Source organism: Chiloscyllium plagiosum, chromosome 34 (genome assembly GCF_004010195.1).
Source record: "Chiloscyllium plagiosum isolate BGI_BamShark_2017 chromosome 34, ASM401019v2, whole genome shotgun sequence".
Taxonomy (NCBI): Eukaryota; Metazoa; Chordata; class Chondrichthyes; order Orectolobiformes; family Hemiscylliidae; genus Chiloscyllium; species Chiloscyllium plagiosum.
In genome coordinates this window covers 11,735,513-11,758,014 of record NC_057743.1, presented here as the reverse complement: position 1 = coordinate 11,758,014, position 22,502 = coordinate 11,735,513, and the positions used below count along the sequence as shown (strand labels likewise).

Sequence of the window (22,502 nt, the reverse complement as noted above, 5' to 3'; positions counted from 1 at the left end):
TCAGGGCCCAGAGCATTTGCAGTAACCAGTGCCTCCACCCACTTCTTGATATCATGTGGAGTGAATCAAATTGGCTGAAGACTGGTTTCTGTTATGCTAGGGACCACTGGCGAAGGTCGAGATGGATCATACATTTGGCACTTCTGTCTGAGGTTTGCTGCAAATGCTCCAGCCTTATCTTTTGCACTGACGTGTTGAGCTTTTCCATCATTGAGGATGGGAATATTTGTACAACCTTCTCCAGTGAATTGTGTATTGTTAATTATCATTCACAACTGGATGTGGCAGAATGGCAGAGCTTAGATCTGATCCATCGGTTATGGGATCACTTGCTGTTTACGTTGTTTGGCATGCAAGTAGTTTTGTTTTGTAGCTTCACCATGTTTACACCTCATTTCTAGGTGGGTCTGGTGCTGCGTCTGAGAACTTTTCATGAACCAGCGTTGATGTCCAGGCTTGACGGTAACGGTTGAATAGGGGATATACCGGGCCATCAGGTTACAGATTGTGCTGGAATACATTTTTGATGCTGTTGTTGAACCACAGTGCCTCATGGGTATCCAGTCTTGGGTTATTAGATCTGTTCAAAGTCTGTCCCATTTAGCATGGTAATAGTGCCACATAACACGATGGAGAGTATTCTTGATGTGATGGCAAGATTTCGTCCCCACAAGAACTGTGCAGTGGTCACTGTTTCCAATACTGCCATGGACAGATGCAACTGCAGCTGCAGATTTATAAGGATGGGGTCAAGTATATTTTTCCCTCTCCTTGGTTCCCTTTCCACCTGCTGCAAACCAGGTCAATTAGTAGTGCTGCAGCCTAGCCACTTTTGTAAGCACCTGTCCAGAGTATATTTTGCACTCTTGCCACTCTCAATGCCTCTTCCTAATGTTGTTCCATATGGATGAGTACTGATTGATCAACCGGGGGAAGGACTTAACGTGGTAATAAGCAGGAGATTTCCTTGTTCATGTTTAACCTGAAGCCATGAGACTTGATGCAGTCCGGAGTGAAAGTTGATTCCGTAAGTATAAGGCTGTTGTTTGACTAGTCTGTGAGACAGCTCTCCCAATTTTGGCAGTAGCCCCCAGATATTTGTAATAAGAACTTTGCAGGATCTGCAGAGCTGTTTTTGCCGTTGTCATTTGCAGTGTCTAAGTCGATGCCAGGTGGTCCATCTGGTTTCATTTCTTTGCTGAGACTTTGTAGCGATTGATACAACTGAATGGCTTTCTAGGCCATCTAGAGATCATTTGAGAGTCAGCCATGTTGCTGTGGGTCTGGAGTAACATTCAACCAGATTCGGTGAGGACGGCAGATTTTCTTCCCTGAAGGCCATGAGCAAGCCAGATGAGTTGTTTCTTACATCAGTCACCGCAGTTAAGCATACAGGTACGGCAAGTAGTCAAGAAGGCAAATGGTATGTTGGTCTTCAAAATGAGAGGATGCAAGCACAGGAGCAGGGGCATCTTGCTGCAGTTAGATGTGGGCTTTGATGAGACCACATGTGGAATAATGTGTAGTATTGGTCTCCTTTATAAAAGGAAGGATGCTCTTGCTATAGAGACAGTGCAGCAAAAATTCACAAGACAGATAGCAGAGTTGGCACGGCTTAGATATGAGAAGAGGTTGACTAAGCTAGGATTATGTTCACTGGAATTGAGAAAACTATAACATTTTAACTGGACATAGTAGATACAGGAAGGATGTTCCTGATGTCTGAAGTTCAGAACCAGTGGACACAGATTAAGGATATAGGGTAAACCATTTAGGACTGAGTTGAGAAGATATGTTTTCACCCAGAGAGCGTTCAATATCACTGAAAGCAGTGATGGCCAAATTATTGTATGATGTGAAGGAGGAGTTGAATATAACACTTGGATTTAAAGGGATCAAAGGATCAGGAAAAAGCAGGAACAGACTATTGAGGTAGATGATCAGCCATGATCATAATGAATGGTGGAGCAAGCTTGAAGGGCCGAATGGCCTACACATGCCCTTATTTTCTACGTTCCTCTTATAGGTCTTCTGACCATGCCTTTAATGGGCCTACATTTTAGCCAAGCGTTCTGTTTTACCTACCTGTAGAAACTTTTACAGTCTGTTTTGACATTTGTTTGCTAATGTGGGAGTGTTTTTCTCTGAAAGGGAATGAAGACTTGGGAGACAGGTAGGATACAAGCAGGTGGAAGTTTATTCATGCAGAAACCAGTTAAAACAGGGAGAGGGCCAAAGGATCTTCCCTGAATCTGGCCTCAACATACAAACTCAATTATTTGCTTAATCTTTAGATCAGATCAGAGGATAGAGTGTGTCATTGATCTAACACATACAGTAAAAAGTAGTATTTTTATACATTTCTGAATTACAGTGGGCAGCATGATGGCTCAGTGGCTAGCACTGTTGCCTCACAGCACCAGGGACCCAGGTTCGATTCCAGCCTCCGGCGACTGTGTGTAGTTTGCACATTCTCCCTGTGTCTGCGTGGATTTCATCCAGGTGCTCCAGTTTCCTCCCACAGTGCAGGTTAGGTGGATTGACCATGCTAAATTGCCCATAGTATTCATGGATGTGTAGGTTAGGTGCACTACTCAGGTGAAACTTGGAGTAATAGGGTAAGGGAATGGGTCTGGGTGAATTACTCTTCAGAGGTTCAGTGTTGACTTTTTGGGCCAAATGGCCTGTTTCCACACTGTAGGTATTTCTATGAATCTACAGTCTTTCCCTCCAATCTATACACCCAATCCAGTAAAACACCCAATCAGTGATGGACACCCGTTTGACCAGCCTCAGCTTTCCATGATCTCATGGTGTTTAACTGACACCATAATCTCTAGGCCTTGGGATTTCTGTGCATCCTGTTCATTTGCATTCTAAAGTTTATTGCTGTACTCCTTCAGACCTCTCAGGCTGGTTTATCTGTAGACACGGTTTGAATTTGATTATTTATTGTCTCTTGTGCTGTTTTTATTAAATTCTGTTATTACTCTTATATTTCCCACTGTCCCAATTATGCATGCAAAAATATGAAGGCAGTTAGTTTCAATTAGTTGCTATAAGATTTGTAATATTGATTTTTGTTAGGAAGTTAGTTCTAAAGTGTAAGGTTAAATACAGCTTTTCCTACTCTTAGTACTTTGGGCTGTAAGCAATCTATTTTGTTCAGGGTGCAGGATGGTATTTTCTGAAGCTGATTAACTTTCACGTCTCGGTCTAAATACATTTTCTTTAATACTTCTATTAAACATTGGTTGTATGTATATATTTTTATGCTAGAAACTATCCTTATAATTCCCAAGGGAATTTCTAACTAGAACCTATTATGAAGTCATTCATTTCAAAAAAACAACTATAAAATAACTTTAAGTCATTACCAGGACATTGTTTAAAGAGATGATTGGGCTTATCTCATGCTTGGTGTTCATTCATTCACTGAGGCGATTACTTTTATAAAGAGGGCTAGGATTAGTTGCTTGTCATGGCCTTGGTGTAACTTTGTTCAAAGATGTTGTCATTTTCTTTAATTAAAGGCTGGAACAGACTGTTAGTCTTATTTATCTCCACATCTTGTGTTTTAATTCTAAGGCAGGCTGCCTCTTTTTCTTTTTCGGCCATTTTGTGTGAGCAGGCATAAGCCATTTTGTTATGAGTATATACAGTACACGCCCAGGACCTTCCTAAATGTGGATAACTTCAAGTATACAGTCCACAACCTTGATCACCCTGTAACCATGTTTCTGTAATGGCACTTAAGTCATACCCATTTACTTCCATTCGTGCCTTTAAATCATCTATCTGTTGTGAATGCTGTGTGCATTCAGTTAGAGTGCCTTTAACTTTGTGTTTTTCACATTTTCCCACATTCTAATCTTTGCTGATGCTCGCTTTTGATTCGCCTGCTTTCTAATTTCACATGTCACTTTTCTACTCCCTAGTATCTCGATAGTAGCACAAGCACTGAGGGTAATGAACATATTTTCCCTGTTGTTGTGGACCTTCCGATAGTCTGAGTCTGGTTCACATGATTATTCTCGCCTCAGCACTTCCAAAACACAATTGCTTTCATGCTGTGAAGCTTTCATGTGTTCTAATGATGTGCAGAGATTAAAGATTGAAGCAAAAGGTCCAGATTACTCACTTATTAAGATCATCTTAAATATAGTGCATCATCCACACATCACAATCCCACACGCCCTTTCTATGGATCAATCTAGTTTGAAGTACAGGTGAGTGTTAACTACTTGGTTTTGAGTTAAAACAAACTGATATATTGCTGTGATTCATGTGACTTAATGTAATGTAAGGAAGCCTATGCCACCACTTACCAACAACATCCAGATGGTGCATTAATATTCATGGTCAGTAAAGCTTCCAAACTTATATGACTGGGCTATAGTTTCAAAGCGTAAGAAGGATGCACCTTAGTAGAAGAATGATGAGAATTCCGTTCAACGTGATAAATAATCTCTCATCCTCCACGATATTTTATACCTAGCTGCATTTCTGGACAAGCTAGGTATTCCAGGGCACTCTTGCAAATTCAGTCATCCATCATCAAAACAGTTGTAACACCATTGTGCTTACATGCGCAACTTTACCAGTATATATCAATTAATACATGTGACAGTATCTTCATTGGCACTGAACAACATGGGTGTCGGCAAGAAAGTTCAGATAATCAATTGAGATTGGCAACGAGGAGCTTCCCACAGCTAGAGCAAAAAGTTATATTTTTGAACCAAGTAGTGATTGACAAGATGAGATTGTTCCTAGTGAGTTGCCAGAGGCCAAATTATATGCATTAACATCCCATTATTATGGCATCTCACCTCATTGGTATGTAGTTTCCCAGTCTCTCATACTCTAGATAGAAACTAGAGGACAACACTTCCTGAAATGCAATTCAGAGCAGTTACATGATGTCTCCAGCTCGCCAGTTGCTCTTCCGATCCTCTATCAGTCACCAGTATCTCAGAGAGTACTCCAGAGTCATTAGTTACATTTCCCATCACCAAAGCAGGGTACCAGTTACCCTCAGTCCAGTATTTGCGGGACAAACAGTGCAGGGCAGCTGTGGACTGCCAGTGCTTGACTGGGTGTATGGCTAGACTTTAAAGATGATCCAGCACCAGGAATTCTTGAAAATCCTACAGTAGTCTGTGGCAAATGGGGAAAATACAATGACCGGGTGCAGTAGGGGCGTGGTACATAGATAAGGAAAGTAGCATGAGAGAACTTGCTAAAGCTCAGGGAGAGAAACCCTCTAAAAATGTGCCAAAAATACCACCTAACCAATTTCTGGTATGGTGTTCTGATAAAAAGTGAATAAGAATTATGTTTAAAAAATGAACCAACATGTAAATCAATATCATTCAAAGGTTTTTGAAAAAGGACATGTTCTGACACACATTCATGGCAGTTGAAAATTTCAGCAGTGTAAACTTGTTGCACCTGTTCTTTCAGGGGACAGCTCCATCAGCAGTGTTGTGAAAAGTGGACAATGGTATGTGAGGACACACAAGCAAAAATGGCAAGAATGGCAGCTGCAGCTGCATGGGGACTAGGTATGTGATTACCTTCAATTATCAAAGTGTCTAATGTGCAATTAGTGTTACTGCTACAATTTCACTTTAATCTTACCAGTGTGATATAGAATTTGTTGCTAATTAGTTGTATGGAAGCCTCTTTTTTTCTGATGAGGATGGATGTGCATCTGGAAAAGAAAAGAATAATAAATTGACTCTTCAGGTTTAAATTGGAGACAGTTCCTTTTTGTTCAAATATGTACTCTAGTAAAGGCACAGTTCATCAGTCTGTTAAAGATGGTCTTTATGCAAAGATGCAACCACTGAGGTGCCTCATTAAAAGTCATTTCTCACCGAGAAGCACTGGAGATTTTGGGTCCTGACCTAACAAAGTATATTTAGTATGTATTATGATCTAGATTTCATTATCTGTAGCTTTGTATTTTCATTCAAAGCTGTTCATTATTTACTGTCATGTTCTATTAAATGTTAGCTCTTTCCTGATGGGATTATATTATAAAGGATTGTGTGGAATTAATCATAGTAACTTGCATGGTGAAACACAGTGGTTCAGTGGTTAGCACTGCTGCCACACAGCACCAGGGGCACAGGTTCGATTCCAGCTCGGGCGACTATCTGTGTGGAGTTCGCACATTCTCCCCGTGTCTGCATGGGTTTCCTCTGGGTGCTGCAGTTTCTTCCCCCAGTCCAAAGATGAGCGGGTTAGATGGATTGACCATGCTAAATTGCCGATCAGTGTTCAAGGATGTGTCGGTTAGGTGCGTTTGTCAGTAAATGTAGAGTAATAGGGTAAGGGAATGGGTGGGTTCCTCTTTAGAGGGTCGGTGTGGACTTGTAGGGCCAAATGACCTGTTTTTGGCACTGTAGAGATTCTATGATATACTAATTGCAACAGTGATACAACCCATTGACCTAACTGCCACACAAGCTCCCATTCTACTTTATGCCATTTCACCGCAACACAACTTTTATTCCTTTCTCCCTCATCTACTTATTCAACTTTTCAATAGTTTCATGCAGTTCACCTCAGTCACTCTAGTTACAGCAAGGTCCACATTTTAACTGGAATTAAAGGGGACATTCAGTGTTAAGAATCTGACACTAAAGTTAAGCTATTGAGTTCAAAGGTTATTAAGCCTGGCAAGATACTACGAACAAGGGCAATTTGGCTAAAAGTATTTGACCCCTTAATCCACCGGCCCTTATTCGTTATTTTTTCATAAATTGCAATTTTTAAAGCCTAAAATGAGGACTCATGATCACAATGACAACAATTTGACAGAGTAATCAGATTCTTGATCAAAGTGTGACTAGTGGAGTGCATTGTAGCAGCATCATGAGATGCCACAAGTCATATGAAGTGCAGTTAGATTTCTTCTGCTGTTTTTATTATTTAGGCTCCAGTTCTATTGCAATGGAAGTTATTTTCTTTCTGAGCTATTGTCACACAGTTGCTACCAACTGATTTGCAACAATATTTGTGAAGATTTGAGATTAAGTCTCATTTGACTACTGCATTGCAGCCTAGGCAAATGATGGAGGATTGTAGGGGGAGAGAAAGGATTTCATACACTCAAACAGTCTGCCCTGTGTTTTGACTGCACTGTAGAACGTTTTTTTGGAAAAAGGAAAATTGAAAACCAGAAGTAATATGCCTTTAGTATTTTGTTGATGCAGGTTCCAAACTGCTCTGCTTTGATGTATAGACGTTTTCTCCAGTATGAAGTTACTAACACACATTTGTTTTTACTGGACTGAAAAAAGCCTCAGATTGGATATTTTTCGCTTGCTGAGAGCAGCCATTGATTATTCAGGAGAGGCCATTCGCAGCTGTCAGACTCCAGAATATAATATCAAGGAACTTGCTGAAATTAGAGAAAAGTGTTTCCTTTAGTTTCTAAGCTTTCCTTTTACTGTGGCTGGGGAACAGGGTAACTATTAATCCACAGATATTTGAATAACAAAGTTCCTGTTTTGTGAAGTTGCATGTTTCATATTTTCGTTTTTCAGTATGCAAAGGAACCTCAATTATCCAAACGTGGATTATCCAAATGAGATTGCAAGGTCCCAATGCTTGGCTAAACTGTGTTATCTGATATTCGATTATCTGAACAATATACTCTGCACCCGTGTCATTTGGGTAATCGTGGTTCCTCTGTATTTTAGTCAACCCAAACAAGTGGAATTTGAAAATGATCATGTTTATTCTGCTCTTTCCAATACTGGCCTTTCTTACCCAACTGCTGCAAATTAATTCATTGACAGAAGTCTTCCTATGTATGTTCAGGATTGGCCTGTTCAGATTTGAGGGAACTGAGTCAATCTTCAATGTTGAGGCTTCAAAACAACTCTCCAAAGCCTGTTTCAGTAATTGAAAATTAATTTTACGGTTTTTCTTCCTTTTACCAAATGGGCAGTAGAACCCAAGAGGAGATTCATGGTAAACAAATTGATTTGCAACCAATTCTACTGAAAAATAGATCAGGGACAGATAATGAAAGAGTACAGGTAGAATTTAAAGATAATTGGTAGAAAACAGTGAAGCTGCTTAGAGCCTTACATTTCCCATTTGAAAACTGGACATGATTTAAAAAAGAAGAAAAATTGTTGGCACTGAAATGATCTGTTGTCACTCCAATTCTTTCAAAAAGTGCATTTTCATTTTACTGCAAGTTTTGCCAGGTGATATTATTTAACAAGCCAACATAAGTGCCACATTCATAGGATTTGTTGTGAAACAAGTTAAAACCTGTCCAACTATAATAGACAATAATTAGTTGGACCTTTGTGCTTTTATTGAGAACCAGTATAGCAATTGTGACAGTGAAACGGAAGTTGATAATCTGATGAAAGGTCATTGACCTGAAACATTAATTCTGTTTCTATTTTTCAAAGATGCTGTCAGAAATGTTGGTTATTTGTGGAATGTTTCTGCTTTTCTTTTAAAATGAAGTCAATTTTGTTTAACATAACAAATATCCTGTAACTGGGAATTTAACCACCCAAGATTCATTTGATAACGTATTACATAACACCTCAGCTAATACCATGCCTTCATATCTGGTTTCTCGCTCATTGCTGATTATGCTTTGTTGTATTTATTAATAGGTCATTGGGACAGTATGGAAGAGTATGCTTGTATGATTCCAAGAGATACTCATGATGGTGCCTTCTACAGAGCTGTGTTGGCATTACATCAGGACCTCTTCTCCTTAGCCCAGCAGGTATGTGTAGGTTCTGACAGAACAACTTCTCCAGTTGATCAGGACAAGAGACTATCTGATCGACTCTTATTAATATTCAACATCATTTCTATTAATAGTGATCTAATCTTTCCAATTGATGTTAGTTTAGGTTAAGCACAATTTGTCCTCCACTATCTAATCAATAAGTATTGAGTGAATGCAAACTGTTGGCTCTCTTACATCTGAGCCAGGAGGCTCAGGTTCAAATCCCACCTGGTCCAGAGATGTACCATCTCTTCACCGGGTTGATTAGAAAAATTGGTACACAGGGTCTGTTGAGTTTAGTGAGATTTTAATGCAGAATATATCACACTAGTGAAATTGTTGTGGTGCAGTGCTGGTGACCCTACCTCCAGACAAGGAGGCCTGGTTTCAAAACCCATCTACTCTGGATATGTGTATAATATCTGTGAGCAGACTGGTTATAAAATATCTACAAGTTGTAAACTAGTAAGGGAAAAATAGCAAGACTAAATCAAGAGAAAAACAGAACACAGTAAAGGATTTGAGGTGCTGTTGCAGTCACTCAACCTCTAGGCCAGGAAAGCTTGATTCAAGTCCCATCTGCTGTAAAGATGCGTATGAACATTTCTGATCGGGTTGATTAGAAAATATCAAAAACATAGTAGTTAGGTCTCTTACAGTACAGTGATGGTGTCCCTGCCTCTAGGCCAGAAGGCAAGTCATAAGATGTTTGAATAAATCAATTAAAAATATGTATAGCACACTACTTATGCAGCACAAGAGTGTGACCATGACTACTGGTCCAGGTCAGGCAAGGCTGCTATGATGAACAGTTTTTCTTTTTTCCTCTTCTCCCTTTGTTTCAATGTCATGTGTCATCACAACTTTACAAATTACCCAAGATTGTTAACATGTATTTACCCTTAGGAGGCTTCCCAAAGTCTCTCACTTCACAGTGGTTTTCGGACATTAATCTGAGTGAACTTTTGACAGGGCATTTGTTCATCATAAAAGTTTCCGTTATTAAAAATACGAATAAAATGTCTAATTCTTAGTCTAAATCATAGGGTAGAAGCTTGTCCTTTTGTCATTTAACTGTTATGAGGTCTTAAAGCTTTTGCACATACCTTCAGTTGATCAATCAAGACTTTACACCTTCTTTCCTTACCTCACCTTCGACTGTTTCCCATAACTGGTTTTATATGTTCCTTTCATCTTATTTCTAAGTTTTAACTATTTTCAGGTAATCCGTTGTTTGGGCTATCAGTTATTTGAGCCTGAAGCAGTAAGGCTGGTTTAGTTCATGACATCTATTCACACTCAAGGCTCTATTTGTTTGATTAGACTGTTGAAGCATAAAGTTTTTTATTAAAGTAATTTTTATTTTACTTCCACAGGCACATTCATTTTTCCATTTCAGCAAGAATCCCATTAAGCAAGGCTAAATGAAAATTCTAATTCAGCTTTGATATTCTTTTGTTTTATTTATCTAAAAGCTTGCTCTACCACTACTTCAGAAATCTCATGGCTCCTTTTCAGCCTACTTGTAACATTTGCCACATGAAAGTAATCATTACATGAGTTCATTTCGAGGGAAACAAAGTCTTAAACAGTTTCAATCAATGCAAAACATTGAGCACCAACCCATTCTATTACCTATTTAAGATATCTACTAAATATGTATTTATTCCGAACACATTTCCAAATTCTAACATGTTAAAAATCACACCTTTAACATCATGGAGGCTACCGTTGACTAAGAACTTAACTGGAGCTACTCTGGCTACAAAAGCAGGTCAAAAGCTCAGATTCTAAGGCTTGTAACTCACCTATAGACTTTCAAAACTTGTTCATCAAATTATGCATTGTGTTTGAGAATCTAATTTAATGCAGCTCACTTGCCTTGATGGGTGTGGATCCCATAGCTCTCTAGAAACTCAATACTATCCAACACAAAGTAGCCTGTAAATGTTTGCTGTTACCACCACCAGTACATAGTGGTGGTATTATCGAGAAAATACACTGAAGCAAAGCCAAGGTTTGTACCTTATATACTTAGTAAGATGGTGTGTTAAAATGTTGGTTCAATGCTAAGGATATAGTTTAAGATATAAATATGAATTAAAAACCGTGAACAGATTTTCAAAGCTAGTAATTTTGCCTATGGGGAAGAAGGTTGAGAGTTCAGAACTTTACATTATCCAAATTACCAGCACTGTTGTATTTGAATATGGTCAGCTTGTTAAAGAGAACTTCCTTTCAATGATGCATCAGTACCATGTCTGATCTGACTGATCCATGGAGGTTAGTAATCCCCAAACATGAATTAGAAGAGTAGAGAGCTACTCAACAAAAGGACAAAATAACTGAACATTCAAACATTACAGATAGTAGAATGTTACGGTTACTGAATGGTTGCAATATTTCTTTTTCTGCAAGATTGTCATTGCACTCTTAAAAAAAAACTTGTTTTTTAAGTACGTCAAGAATATTTCAGAGCATAAATTGTGATGTCAAACAAATTGATTCTTGAATGTAAGCATTATTGTTATTAAGGCTGATGACTGCTGTTATTAGCAACAGTATACTAAGGAGAGCCTTGCTTACAGTAGAAGAATAAATTACAGACATCAATATATTTAAATCTCTCTGTAGTCCAGGTTAGTATCAATCTTGGAGAGTATTTTATTTTCTGGGGTTACTTCAGACATCTTGGTCAAAACTTTCTATTTTGGACAAGTAACAATCTCAACACAATTTTCTCTCAAAATTGCAAACACTGATGGAATTGAATAATTTTTAAAATTTGTATTCAAACTTATTTGCTCAGACATAAAATCCTCCACGACCCAGCTCAATATAGACTCATTAAAGTTATTTAGCTATTGTTCAACATAAAATCCTCCATGAAAACCAGCTCAATACAGAAGCATTTTAATACTAAATACGTTTATGCAAATTTTTTTGGTTTTGCATTAAAAGAAAATTCCCTGATATATTTTAAAGTGGTTCAGCTTTATTAATGCAACCACAAGTGAGATTATCATAAAAAATAAATATTTTTAATCAATTCACATTTTGATTAACTCATTTTGATTAACTTTAAAAACTGTACAGATCTGTTTACTAGTTAGATTAGGATACCGTTATCAGATTCTTAGTAAGTGTGTTTAAGAAACCTTGAAATATACCTATAAGTGTCCATGTTCCTAAAAATGAAGCTTGATTTAGATAAATTCCTGGAAGGCCTGCAAACAGGATCAGTTAACAAGAAGGCAGAAAGGTGATTAATTTGAATAGTTTGTGAATGGATTCAGTTTACAAGCGTTTTTCCTTCCAAATCGATACAAAAGAATAAAGAAACTTGATTTCCACTAAAATATAAATTACCCTTTAAATTCCAAGGTGTTCTTCTCTGGTTCTGGTTGAATTGTACTGAAATGGATGGTGCTATTGAGTAGAAACTCTGGCCCTGCTCTTCTAAATCAAAACTTAGTTCATATCCAATCCACTGTTTCACAACATACTCTGAGTTTATCTTTGCTCTTTTATTTTCAACTTGCTGAAATCAATTTGACCAGAAAAGTGCTTTCTCTGAATCTTTATTTCAGTGTTGTTTATGGTAAATTGTTGTGCAGAAACTGCTGTATTTTTCTATATTACATCAGTGACTTCACTTCAAATGTAGTCACCTAGAATTGTGAAGGTGCTTTAGGACAACTTAAAGCCATAAAATATGCCCAAATAAGTATAAATATAAAAATGCAATCCCTTTCAAGTAGGGAGAGTAAGGGGGTTTCCTTATACACACGAGTTAATAAACAACAGTCAATACAAAACAAAATGGCGTATATAAATGCAGAAATAATGAGGATTGCTTTTCAGCCAAAATGTTAAGAGGCTGAATAATATACGTGCAGATGTGTATTGAAACAGTGGGTGGGATACGAACCAACTTTTGATTTAAAAGAGCAGGGCTAGAGTTTCTACTCAATAGCACTATCCTTTTCAATGCAATTCAACCAATTCAATACACTTTGTATATGCCACAAATCTATTTGCAACTTCTGTAATATACTAAAACACAATTACACTAATGCTAAACCATTGAAAAATTGCCCCTTCTAGTTTACAATATTTTCATGTCTGTGGGCTTTTGATATGGATGTAAACATGTTCAAGATAAACGCTCTTCATACAAAACATCAGCGTCTTTCCTTAACAATGGAACCCCTCGTCAAAGCTGATGAACAGCAGTGGGCTATCACCTGCATTAAAATTCCACTGATCAATGAATGTTAGTCTCTGGTCTCCACCAAGAAATTCAATTATAATGTTTTCCAAATGCTAGTGAGCCTGTTTTTTACTTGCAGATTCGAATTCTTTTCTCCTGAAGGTGATATAATTACATGAATACAAATTTTTCTTTTAATGATTTCAATCTTCCCCACAGCTACTGAAACTGAACAGATTTATGTACTGGGCACTTCATTCATCTGTATGTGAGCATTACATTTCCACTCTGTAACTTCACAAAAACAAATTTAGAAATCTGATTAAATTTTGATCAAAGGCACCAGAGGCACTAAAGAAGTCTGTGATTATGGTTCCAAACCCCTCATTCAATTGTGCACACACATGGAAGATTATGTCTCATGCTGAGTGCTGATCTCTACGCCAGCCATATGAGGCTTTAAAATTATGTCACTAGGTCTATCGTTCTTACTACCAGCTGTTTTTCTCTTACTTCATACTGAGCCCTGATTGCTCTAACCTACTTCCTGTTGTCGACTCTAGTTGGAGCAACCCCTGACCTCATTAATAAATCATTCACAGCTTTTGACAATTCCATGCATAAAACTCAGATCTTTAATAACATTGGGCTGGAGATAATTTTATTTTCATATTTGTTACCCGTGCCTCCTTTTATGCTTAGTACTCCTGCTTGCTGTAATCATTTCAGTACTGCTTAATGTACTTCAGATGTTGGCTTGAGTTTCTTCACTCCTCATACCTCAGAGTATTGCAGCATGTATGTTTTAAAGTTTAATTCATATGTTTAATTTTGATGTTTCAGCAAATACAGGTACTTGCTGTTTACCTCTCATAATATATTGAGTAATAATAGTGTTTGCTATTCAGGTGGAAGGCAGATATGTGTTTAAAGATGTTCAAAGGACACATGAAATGTAATTCATGCAGAATTTGGCTAAGACTAACGTTGATCAGCTTATGCAGTCCCTTCAGATATTTGCCAAGACATCATTTGAAGGGACCTTTCCTTCTGGCAATTTTTTTAAAAATGATTTTTGGGAAATCTGAAAGTCCTCTACAGTAACAATATATCTTGCATTCAAAAGAATTTTCATGTACTGTTATCCGTAATATATGATGATACATAGATTATACACAAAGTTTCAACAATTTTCTTTTCTCATGAATTAGAATTAACTTGCTTTAACCAGAAGAATAAATACCTTTTTAAAAACTAGATTAATTACAATAAACAAATTGTGTAAGATGCGTAGTTGCATAAATTTGCGACTGTTAGTAGAGAATTCTAATTTATGATATCTTCATGTTATCATTATGCCCACCACTGATACTAATATTAGGAATTCCTTGTGCTTTAATGAACAAGTATGAAAGTTACTGTGAGTGGGCCTGCTTGTTGTGATCGTAAGAGATAAAATGCTTTTATTTCAAGAGTGGGGTCTGAGCAACCACTGCTGTGTACCTTGATATAGGAGGAAACTGAGAGTAGATGTGAAATGTTGAAGAATAATTAAAGGGTATGGGGGGAAAAGCTGGAAATAGGAATTTGGTGAAATTGCTACCCTGTCACATTGCTTCATACTTATTCAAGCTTGCTTCGTTTGACTGTATTGGATTTCCTCAGAAGTTAAATATTCAATCTCGGGCCATAACGTATCTAGCTACTGGAACAGAGGCATAATTATATTTGGTGGCTTTTTTATTGCTGTTGGCCACAAAAGCATTGCTGGGGGGGGTGGGGGAGTTATTCCCATGTTCAGCTGAACTTCACAATTTCTGTGTCTGGCTGCTTCTGGTGGTTGAGGATATGTGAAGATGGTGCAGTGTTGTGCTGGTGGTGGTTTAGAAATAGGATTTGAAGAAAGAGTTAATAAGGATGAAGCAGCATATTGATATAAGACCTATTAATAAAGCAATCTAATATTTTTCTTCTTTCATTGTAGTGCATTGACAAGGCCAGAGACTTGCTGGATACAGAGCTAACTGCTATGGCTGGAGAGAGCTACAGCCGTGCCTATGGGGTAAGTCTAATAAAGATTGAACTTCATGATCCATCTATTGTTCTTATGTTTCATAGTTTGTTCATTAGTGATATATGCCTTATGATCTAATAAATGATTAAACTTGGCAGTTTTCCCTATACCCAATGCTGCCAACTAATGTCATACCATGTTACCAGCTTCTAACTGAACTGTGCAAGAGCAATTTAGACTATAGTTCAGTCTCTATAATAATACAGGCTTTGGAATTCATAGAAGAACTTTTTGGTGAAAACTGCCAATAATGCTGCTGCTTGTTATAATTAGAAACATTTCTCGACTCGCCACTCAGACATTTGTGCTAGTTTGTTTGAGCTATTTATCGGGTAATCCATACTTTTTGCATTAGTCTTGAACTGTGGGTTGTTTCATTAATAAATTGTTAAAATTGGAAAATATAAAAGTTACAACTGTTACATTTATGTGAATATGGCTGGCGCAGTATGATAATTAAAAGCATACAACACAATAATTAATCATTTCTATTGATGCCAGTGTCAAGTCTATGCTCGAGATTTCCATCGACTTGATTTGTTTCCATGTGGCTTTAATAGCTTGAGTTAATAGATCATATTTTGTTTTGGCAAATAAAAGCCAAAACCTAGTCATTTTCTGCTGGTTGGTATTTACTATATTAAAAACATACATCAGAATGCCTAGTACTCTGGACAGCTCCTTAGCAGAGTCATAAATTTATGGGTTGTTGAAACTAAGTTGAAAAGCTAATTAAGATACTTAAAGTAGTTACTGTCCTTCATTCCCAAAACCTTATTTCATCATTTGGGTGTTCTTTTTGTTTAAAAAGGGCATCTTCAGACCATTGAACTTGTAATTCCATATGGGGTGGAATCTAATTCAAACACTTTATTACTCAGTTAAAAGGATATATATTACTTTGCAAAATTAAGAAACCTTGATGAATAACTCAATAATGTTGAATAACAAGTTAAATTTATTGGCAAACTCATAAGTTTTCCTTCCCATTAATGGTAATTTCCTTCTAACCTGGTTATTACATCCTGTAGACATCAAGAGCTGTATTATCTGATCTTTGTTGAGTATACTATAAGGAATAAATTTTTGTAGGTTAGTGGGCTTGATTTGTTTTGTAGAAATGCCTTGTGGAATGCTGGCTTAAATAATGCCGAAGCTGCACAGAGGTAAGAAAGTTTTTTTCTTTGAGGTTATAACACCTGTAAGTTGCAGTTCGGTTCTATAGATATCCACATAAGTGTTGCATTTGACTTATTGTGTTTTGATTAATTTTCAGTGCATTTTGTTTTCTCAGAATTCGCTTATAGCAGTTGCAACTGTATAGAAAATTGAGATTTAAATAGCTGTTGAATTTTTCCCCTAAATTATTGATTTTTTAATTCTCTTATGGGTTCAGTTCAGTTGGGTAGAGGGCTGGTTTGATGCCAACAGCATGGGTTCAATTCCCATACCATTTGAATTACCATATCACCTTCTGGCGATTCTCAGGATAAACCGCCACTGGTCATCTTTCTGTAATGAGAGAGAAGCCTCTAGTCCTCTGAGACTATGGCGACTTTACTTATTTTGTTATGTGATTGCATCTAACTGGCTTTAGCCTCCTAACTGTATCTGCTTAAATCCCAAAGTGCTTTCCTTTAAACTTTTGTGTAAGGCTTTATAGCTGAAAATGTGTTGCTGGAAAAGCACAGCATGTCAGGCAGCATCCAAGGAGCAGGAGAATCTGAGTTCAGATTTCTCCAGTTTCCTCATTTTCCCTCTCCCCACCTTGTCTCAGTCCCATCCCTCGAACTCAGCACCACCTTCCTAACCTGCAATCTTCTTCCTGACCTCTCCACCCCCACCCCCACCCCCACTCCGGCCTATCACCCTCACCTTAACCTCCTTCCATCTATCGCATTTCTAACACCCCTCCCCCAAGTCCCTCCTCCCTACCTTTTATCTTAGCCTTCTTGACACACTCTCCTCATTCCTGAAGAAGGGCTCTTGCCCGAAACATCGATTCTCCTGCTCCTTGGATGCTGCCTGACCTGCACTTTTCCAGCAACACATTTTCAGCTCTGATCTCCTGCATCTGCAGTCCTCACTTCCTTCTGTAATGCTTTATAATAGATATGTATGTTTTCTTAGAGCTTCTGATCTTTCTGGAGCTCTCTGCATAATCATGTGATACTGATGTCATCATTGCACTTCCTCTTCTTTATTATACAGTTTGCTATTTGCAGGACTGCATTTGAAGAAATGTGCTAAAAGAAAATGTTGCCTGTAATGTATAGAAATTCAAATACAAGAATAGGTTGAGAGAGAAGGGGAGTGGCACAAGAATGCATTATTTTACTTTGAGGTATTTGATACTGAGAGCCAGTGATGAGCAATGAAGATCATAGATCAGAGAACATGCTGGGTCATCGTAGAATCTCTATAGTGTGGAAGCAAGCCATTCAGCCCATGAAGTCCACACTGACTCTCTGGGCATCCTACCCAGACCCAAATCTTGCCCTATCGCTGTAACTCTATATTTCCCATGGCTAATCCAGCCGGGCTGCACATCCCTGGACACTATGCACAATTTAGAATGGCCAATCCACCTAGCCTGCACTTCTTTGGATTGTGGTTGGAAACTGGAGCACCCCGAGGAAACCTACGCAGACAAGGGGGAAAATGTGCAAACTTCACACAGACAGTCACCTGAGGGTGGAATCAAACCCAGGTGCCTGGCACTGTGAGGCAGCAGTGCTAACCACTGTGCCACCCAAGATGCGATTTGATGCATAGAATGTTTGGCAGTTTGGATTCTCAGTTTCTGCATATCTGTCTGAATATTCCCCTTTGCACATTGCAAATGTGTAAGCTACTCTTGGACAGTGTGCATGGTCCTTGAAGAAAATGGTAAAGAAATTCCAATTACTGTCAGAATGGAGTTGACTGAGGGCATTCTTCTTAAAGTTGTCTATTTACTTGGTGATTTTTATGATCTGAGTTCCAAGCCTCACCTGTCCCAACTATGTCCACTGGAGGAAGCCATGAGAAATCATCTTTGCTTAGGAGCAACATCATGGACAAAGACTTATCCTTTTTTTATGACACTTGCTGCCATATTTCAGGAGTTAATCGTTCTAAAGCCACATTGGCAGCAACTGAGGAAAGGTAAATGAAGGTGGTAGGGTGGCCAGTGAGTAGATAAAAAGAAAGTATGCCAAGTGGATGAGGTAGCTGGTATGCCAGATAGGTAAAAGGGAGGGTGGGGTGGGTACCAGGTGAATGAAAGAGTGCTTAATGCAGGTGGGTGATGAGTTGTGAGGGTGCTATTTGGAGGAATGTCTAGTTCAACAGATGAGGAAGCATCAATTAATTTGCAGAGATTGTTGGAGGGTGAGAGTGTGGACAGTTTTGGGGCTGTCGGGTGTCAGGGCTATGTGGGGGAGTTCTAGTCTGCCAGACTCTCTGAAGTTGGAGAGTCATGTTGGTTTGGACAGAGGTGGTTTCGGGTCCAGGAGTTCAGGCTGGAGCATGTCAGATTTGGAGTATTAGATTTTGGGTTTGTCAAGGTGGGTGACAGTGGGGTGGGGAGTCAATTTTGCAAGTGGCTTACAAGGAACCTTAGCAAATTGCATTGTTACGTCTTGTAGGTAATGCACACTGATGCGACTATACACAAGTTGTGGAAATACTGAATGTTGAGATAGTGGATGAAATGCCAAAAACAAGCAGGCTACATTGTCCTAAACGGTGTCAGTTGTCTTGAGTAATGAATATTCTCTCACCCTCCTGACATGTACTTTGTAGATGGTAGACAAAGCTTGGGGAATTAGATAGATAGTTGCCATAAAATTACCAACCTGTGAACTGCTATTGCAACCATGTGGTTGGTTTGCAGTTAAATTTCTAGTCAGATCCCAGTGATGTTAATGAAGGATTCAATGAGATGATGTCCTTGTACATCAAGGAGAGATAATCGTTGCCTTGCATTTATGAGGTGCAATATTTTATCCAGACTCCATGGTCCAATGCTCAGTGCGGTGAAGTCTTGATGTCAAGAGTAGCCACATTTATCTGGCCTCTTGAATTCAAACTGTTTGGACAAATGTTGTAAAGAGGCTTGGAGCCAGGTGATGTTGGCAGAATCCAAACTGAAAGTCGATGGGCATGAACTGCCTGATAAGATTGTCAATGTCACCTTGCATTATTCCGCAAGTGAGTGAGAGATTGATGGAGTGGTAACTGACCAGATTTAATTTGTCCTGTATTTGCAGATAGGTCATAATTAAACAATTTTCCATATTGCCGTGTAGATGCCAGTGTAGCTCCACTGGGACAGCTTTGTTGAGGGTGGAGCTAATTCTGGTGCTCAGATCATCAATAGTACAGCCCAAAATATCGTTGGAGATAATAGCTTTTGATGTATAGTTCACTTAGCCATTTCTCGAGTGAATCAAATTAGTTAAAGACTAGCTTCTGCAATCTCTAGAACTTTCAGAGGAGGCACAGATAGGCCATTTACTCAGCACCCATGGCGGAAGATTGCAAACGTTTCAGATTCACTTTTCAACTGACCTTTTGGGCTTAACCATTATTAAGAATGGGGATGTTCATTTAGACCCATCTTTCATAATTGGATATAGCAAGATAGCACAACTTTAATCTATTGCTTGTGGATCACTGAGCAATGTCTTGTGCACGTTGTCCAATCTCTGCAAACTGAACTGGTTGACTTTTAAGGACACGCTTTTTGTGGTCGCCATAAGCTGTTTTTGACTTGGTAAAGATAACTGCTTGTGTTCCACTTTTGCTTTGTTAATTTGAGCTATACGAAGTAGGAGACCTGTCCATTCCAACGTCTTCCTTGTTTAGTTTGATCATCCATCCTTGTTCAAGGGACCTTTTGAAATTATTCTTAAACTTTCTCTCTCCATCTCCATCTCAAATTGCCATTTAAATGGATTTTGGCATATTCTGGTAAGAGGTCTTTTGCACTGGTAGTATCTGTAAATGGACTATACTAGCCAATTAAGATGTTAACCCTGTGCAGTTAAAGGGGCTTTAAAGATTAAATTACCCATTAGCAGGAAGGCTCTCTCTCACACAGCAGCCCAGAATTTTGTGGTGAAACTTTGACCTCCTTTGGCCAGGGTTGTGTGTAGCAGGACTGGACCTTTACCCCAAATAGTTCAGAGGCAGAAATACTAACCCAGTTGCTCACTTCTTATTCACTTGTGGGAAGTGGGTGTCACTGGTAGGCCAGCATTTATTGTCCATCGTAGTTGCCCATAGGTGCTGAGGTGCCTTCTTGAACCGCTGCAATCCATATGCTGCCAGGATGGTGATTTGGAGAGGAACTTGCAGAAGTTCTCATGTATCTGCTGCCTTTGTCTTTTTAGATTCAAGTGGTTGTGGGTTTGGAAGATGCTATCTGGGGATCTTTGGCTTCTTACTCACTTTCCAATGAGTGAATTAACTGCATAGCAACTAATTATAAAACATGAATGGATCAGAAACTTCTTAAATATATAATTGAATGTCACTCTTGATCATGAAAAAAAATCACAAAAATAATATACTTCCAAGAGTTAATCATCTCCTGTCAAAATGTGAAGTATGCAATTTTGTTTGAGTCTTCAGAGTTAGATGCCAGTAAGTTTATTTCCAGTAAGGAAATTACGTTCAAATTGAACAATTTTGGTCTCCAGTGAATATAGAAAAAAGGTACATTTGAGTATTCTAATAACATTGAGAGACAAGGACTTTCATTTTCTTTTATTCAAAGAAATATGAACTGCTGTGAGCACCCGAGAGAGGAGCTAACACAGTATGAAAAGCAAGAAATAAGGAAAATAGGTCTCAAGAGAAAGAAATATAATAAATTCATGGTAAATGAATTTGAGCAGTAAGCATGCATTTCATCTGATGCAAGGGTTGGGGGGGGAAATTGCTTCCAATTTTAATCCCATTTTTGTCTCCCTGTCTGATCTTAAATTTGCTCTGGCTTATTGTGAAAAGTTGTAATGCTGGCTGAAATTATCAACTTTTTTTTATTTTCTAGCTATCACATAATACGAAAAGTAACTTTTATAAAATAATCTGTCAGATGTTATAATGCATCGAAGCAGTGACTTAGATTCCCAAGTTGCTGCCATATGGACATCCAGGGGATCAGCAATATTTGTACACAAAACATAATTTTGAACTAAAATTTTAAAATTGTACCTATTTTGTATTCAGAAAATTAATTCATTTAAACTGCGTTTTTTACAAAAAAAGAATTTCATTACTTTTCATACTTACTTTAGGAAATTAAGTTTTGAAAAATCAAGTGTATCTTTACAGCCCATTGCAATGGATTTGTGTCACGAGTCAGCTAAATGAGCACTTCAATCCCGAATGGGAAAGTTATATGTCACATCTCACTTCATGTAAATAAGTAATGTTGGTTTATTAATTTTCAGATGATGTATGAAGATAAGGACATGTTTTGTGGATGTAATAAGGTCTCATGGTAATAATTGTAGAAAAGAAAATTCTTCCAGCAGTCTTGCTAACATTCTTTCTTTGATCAATGGGCTAATTTTTAATTTCATTTCTTGCTTGTAATGCTCAAATTGGCAATTTATATTGTACTACATGAAAAATGACTGCACTTCAAAAACAGAATTGAATATTCAGCACTTTGAGGCATCTTTTAAAATTTGGTCAGCTTTATTATAGATGCATTTTTTTGCCCTCACTTGTAGTGAAGGGGAAATTCAAAACAGTTAATCACTAATGTGAATGATTTTTGCTGTCCAAGAGATTTTGTAGTGGGCACCTTGACTGCCATGTTCATCTACAAAATGGAATCTACATTTTGAAAAGTTATTAACGACCTGTGAAATGTTTTAGAACATGCTACAGATACGATAACTGGACCTGTTTTGTAGTCATTTCATCACAGTAACCATACATGGAATTGACACATGGCCCTTGGATTACATGACGTGCCATTTTCATTTTAAGTGATTTTCTTTCTATTGCTAAATTTTTCTTCTCATAAGGCATTCACAATTCATGTGTGAAGCGCTGCAGTAAATTTAAATGATCTGATTGCTTGTGGAGCACCTCTCAGTTTGGTGTCATTTGACGTACATATTTGAACTTGGATAATGATCGGGCGCCAAAGCCTTGGAACAACAGCAGCCATCATGCCAGAAGATGCAAGTTTATTTTCACTAGCAAACTCTTTCCAAAAGGAATGATTAGTTAGTTCCATCATTTTTAGTGTTGCAGGCAGAATGTTGAGCACCATATTGGAAGAATTCCCTTCTTTTCCTACATAATTTCATCGAATCCTTCATGTCCAGCAGAATTGCCAGAATCTATAAAGACTTTGGAGTAATTTGTAACACTGAGCAGTCAGACTTCAATTTTTACAATGTTTAAAAGATATTTGGATTAATATGTAA

The 22,502-nt window shown here is 38.1% G+C and overlaps 1 protein-coding gene across 2 annotated transcripts in view; it reads left to right on the top strand.

Annotated features, from left to right (window-relative positions):
* Window positions 1-22,502, top strand: part of mtor (mechanistic target of rapamycin kinase) — a 367,086-nt gene that overhangs the window by 248,986 nt on the left and 95,598 nt on the right. For both annotated transcript variants that reach the window (XM_043675589.1, XM_043675588.1), the window contains 3 exons: window positions 5,467-5,567; window positions 8,658-8,773; window positions 14,977-15,054. In XM_043675589.1, coding sequence (XP_043531524.1) covers window positions 5,467-5,567; window positions 8,658-8,773; window positions 14,977-15,054 — 295 coding nt within the window. The remainder of the gene's footprint in view (window positions 1-5,466; window positions 5,568-8,657; window positions 8,774-14,976; window positions 15,055-22,502) is intronic.